At 63.8% G+C, this 3,196-nt stretch overlaps 1 protein-coding gene across 1 annotated transcript; it reads right to left on the bottom strand.

Moving 5' to 3' along the window:
* Positions 1-161: 161 nt before the first annotated feature.
* Positions 162-3,193, bottom strand: ZC3H4 (zinc finger CCCH-type containing 4; the record flags this gene model as incomplete). The annotated part of the gene is made up of 3 exons (XM_027708103.1): positions 162-192; positions 235-1,662; positions 2,935-3,193. Coding segments are annotated over 2 exons (1,659 nt in total), but the record flags the coding sequence as incomplete, so codon positions are not given.
* Positions 3,194-3,196: the final 3 nt, after the last annotated feature.

Raw genomic sequence — 3,196 nt, 5'->3', positions numbered from 1 at the left:
TTGGGGTTTCTGGGTGGATTTGGGGTATTTTCAGCCGGATTTGGGGTTTCTGGGTGGATCTGGGGTATTTTCAGCTGGATTTGGGGTAGTTTTGGCCGGATTTCACGGCCCCCTCACTGACAGAAAGGTGAGGCCGTGGGGTCAAAGCCCTTGAGCCGGGTTGGGGTTTTGGGGTGGATTTGGGGTTTCTGGGTGGATCTGGGGTATTTTCAGCCGGATTTGGGGTATTTTTGGCCGGATTTCGGGGTGATTCACGGCCCCCTCACTGACAGAATGGCGACGCCGTGGGGTCGAAGCCCTTGAAGACCTCCTTGAGCGACGACGCCGCGTCCTCGGGGGGTTCCCTGGCGGGGCTGTTTCCCGGGAAGGGGCTCCCGGCTCCGGGCCGGGTCCCTCCCCCCCCTCCAGCGGCCTTGGGGGGTCTCCCGTAGAGGGGAGGGGGCACGGGCAGGTTGTGCAGGGCGGGCTGGGGGTTGTGCAGGGGGGTTTGGGGTCCCCCCTCGGGGTTGTTGTTGTTGTTTGGGTTGTTGTTTCCCCGGGGCCGGGGTCGGTTGTAGCTGTTGTTGTACCTGTCGGGTGGTTCCGCCCTGTCCGTGTCCGTGTCCAGCGCCGAGCGCCGCAGGAACGGCGGCTCCTTGCTTTTCCCGCCGGGATTTTGGGGGGGGTTTTTCTGGGCCGGGGGGGTCCCATCCGTGTTCCCCCCCTCGGGGCTCTGGGCGGCGCGGGGGTCGTAGAGGCTGATGTTGCTCAGGACGCTGCTCTGGCCGCCCCCTCCCCAGCTCAGCCGGGGGTCGTAGGGAGCGATGGCAGGACCGGAATCTCCGGAATTCCCAGAATTCCCGCTCTCTTTCCCGCCGCTCTCCGCGGCTTTCTGGAGGCGGGGGTCGGCCGGGGGGTTTTTCCTGACGCGGGGGTCGCTGGGTTTGTCCCCCCCCGAGGCGTTGACAGTCTGCAGGATGCGGGAGAGCAGCTCGAAGTCCGGCAGGGCGGCGGAGGAGGAAGAGGAGGAGGAGGATGCTGATGATCCCGGGGCAGCTCCGGGTTCTCCCCCGGCTCTCCGCGGATCCGAAGGCGCCCGGATCAGGCGCGGATCGGATCCCGGAGCCGCCTGGAGGGCGGCGGGAAGGGCCACGGGGGTTGGGTCCTGCTTGGGCAGGGGCAGCGGGATCAGGTCCTCGGGGCTCCACAGGACCCCGCGGGCGAAGGGCGGCTTGGGCAGCACCACGGCCTTGCGGATGTGGCTGAACTGCTGGAGCTGGGAGCGCGGATCCCGCTGGGAATGGCCCGGCAGCGGCTCCAGGGGGATGCTCAGGGCCTTGTCCCGCAGCAGCCGCTCCCCTTCCTCCTCCTCGGGGGGCCCTTTTTGGGGCAGAGGGGGGGGATCGGCCCTGGGGGGGCCGTGCCGGGCCAACCGCGGGTCGGACGGGCCCGGATCCGTCGGGAGCTGCTCGGAATTCCGGGCCAGCCGGGGGTCCCGGAGCCGGGGGTCGGCGGGACGGGGGGGTCTCTGCAGCCGGGGGGCGCGGGGGGGGGCCCGGGGGGGGTTGTTGGGGTTGTTGTTGGGGGGTCTCCCGGAGCTTTGCTGGCGAAGGGATTTGAGGATGGAGGTGACGCTGCTGCCGCCGTCGTCCTCGTCGCTCGAGTACCAGTTCCCGGGGTCGCCTGGGAACAGGGAAAGAGGGAATGAGATATTCCCGGGTTTTCCCAAAAACAGGGAAGCTCTGGCCTCAATTTCACCCCAAGGATTCCTGGAAAGATGGAAAACCAGTTCCCGGGGTCTCCTGGGAATGGGGACACAGGGAATGAGGGAACCCAAAACGGGTTCTCAAGAGGGAGCCCTGAAATATTCCCACGTTTTCCCAAAAACAGGGAACCCCCGGCCTCGATTTCACCCCCCAAAGTCCCAGGAAACTGGAATACCAGTTCCCGGGATCGCCTGGGAACAGGGAAAGAGGGAATGAGAGAACCCAAAACAGGTTCTCAAAAGGGAGCCCTGAAATATTCCCGGGTTTTCCCAAAAAAAAAGAGGATCAGGATCAGGACTGCGGGATGGGGGGCTCAGGGATCGGGATCAGGGGTCAGGGTCAAGGATTGGGATCAGACTCAGAGATCAGGGATCAGGCTTAGGCTCAGGCTCAGGAATTGGGCTCAGGGATCGGGATCAGGATCAGGGATCGGGATCAGGATCAGGGATCGGGATCAGGGATTGGGATCAGGATCAGGGATTGGGATCAGACTCAGGCTCAGGGATTGGGATCAGGCTCAGGCTCAGGGATCAGGGATCGGACTCAGGGATCAGGCTCAGGCTCAGAGATCGGGATCAGGGATGGGGATCAGACTCAGGGACTGGGATCAGACTCAGGGATTGGGATTGGACTCAGGGACTGGGATCAAGCTCAGGCTCAGGAATTGGGATCAGACTCAGGCTCAGGGACTGGGATCAGACTCAGGGATTGGGATCAGGCTCAGGGATTGGGATCAGGCTCAGGGATTGGGATCAAGCTCAGGGCTCAGGCTCAGGGATTGGGATCAGGCTCAGGGACTGGAATCAGGATCAGGATCAGGGATCAAGCTCAGGGACTGGGATCAAGCTCAGGGACTGGGATCAGCCTCAGGGACTGGGATCAGGGATCGGGATCAGACTCAGGGATTGGGATCGGACTCAGGGATCAAGCTCAGACTCAGGGATTGGGATCAGGCTCAGGAACTGGGATCAAGCTCCGGCTCAGGGATTGGGATCAGACTCAGGGACTGGGCTCAGGTTCAGGGATTGGGATCAGGCTCAGGGCTCAGGCTCAGGGACCGGACTCAGGAATTGGGATCAGACTCAGGCTCAGGTTCAGGGCTCAGGGATTGGGATCAGGAATCAGGATCAAGCTCAGGGATTGGGACTGGGATCAGGGATGAGGATGAGGATGAGGATTCCCTCCTTGCCTTCCTCGTTGTCCCGCTCTGTTTTCCCGGGCTCTCCCCCCCTCCGGGCTCTCTCCTCGTCCTCGTGCTGCTTGTGCTGGATGCGCAGGAAAAGCGCCCGCTGCGCCGACGGCAGGAACTCGGGAATGCCGGGAATTCCAGGGCCCTTCCCCAGCCCGGGGGGGCCCTCGCAGAGCCCCTCGGGATCCAGGGACGGATCCGGGAACATGGGATCGCCCCCCGGCCCCTCCAGGGGCTCGTACCCGCCGTAGTCGTCTGGGAA

Source organism: Neopelma chrysocephalum, unplaced genomic scaffold, assembly GCF_003984885.1.
Source record: "Neopelma chrysocephalum unplaced genomic scaffold, ASM398488v2 Primary Assembly neopelma1_95497, whole genome shotgun sequence".
In the NCBI taxonomy this organism is placed as follows: domain Eukaryota; kingdom Metazoa; phylum Chordata; class Aves; order Passeriformes; family Pipridae; genus Neopelma; species Neopelma chrysocephalum.
Note: the sequence above shows the minus strand (reverse complement) of the source record. Positions and strands in the feature narration are given on the sequence as shown.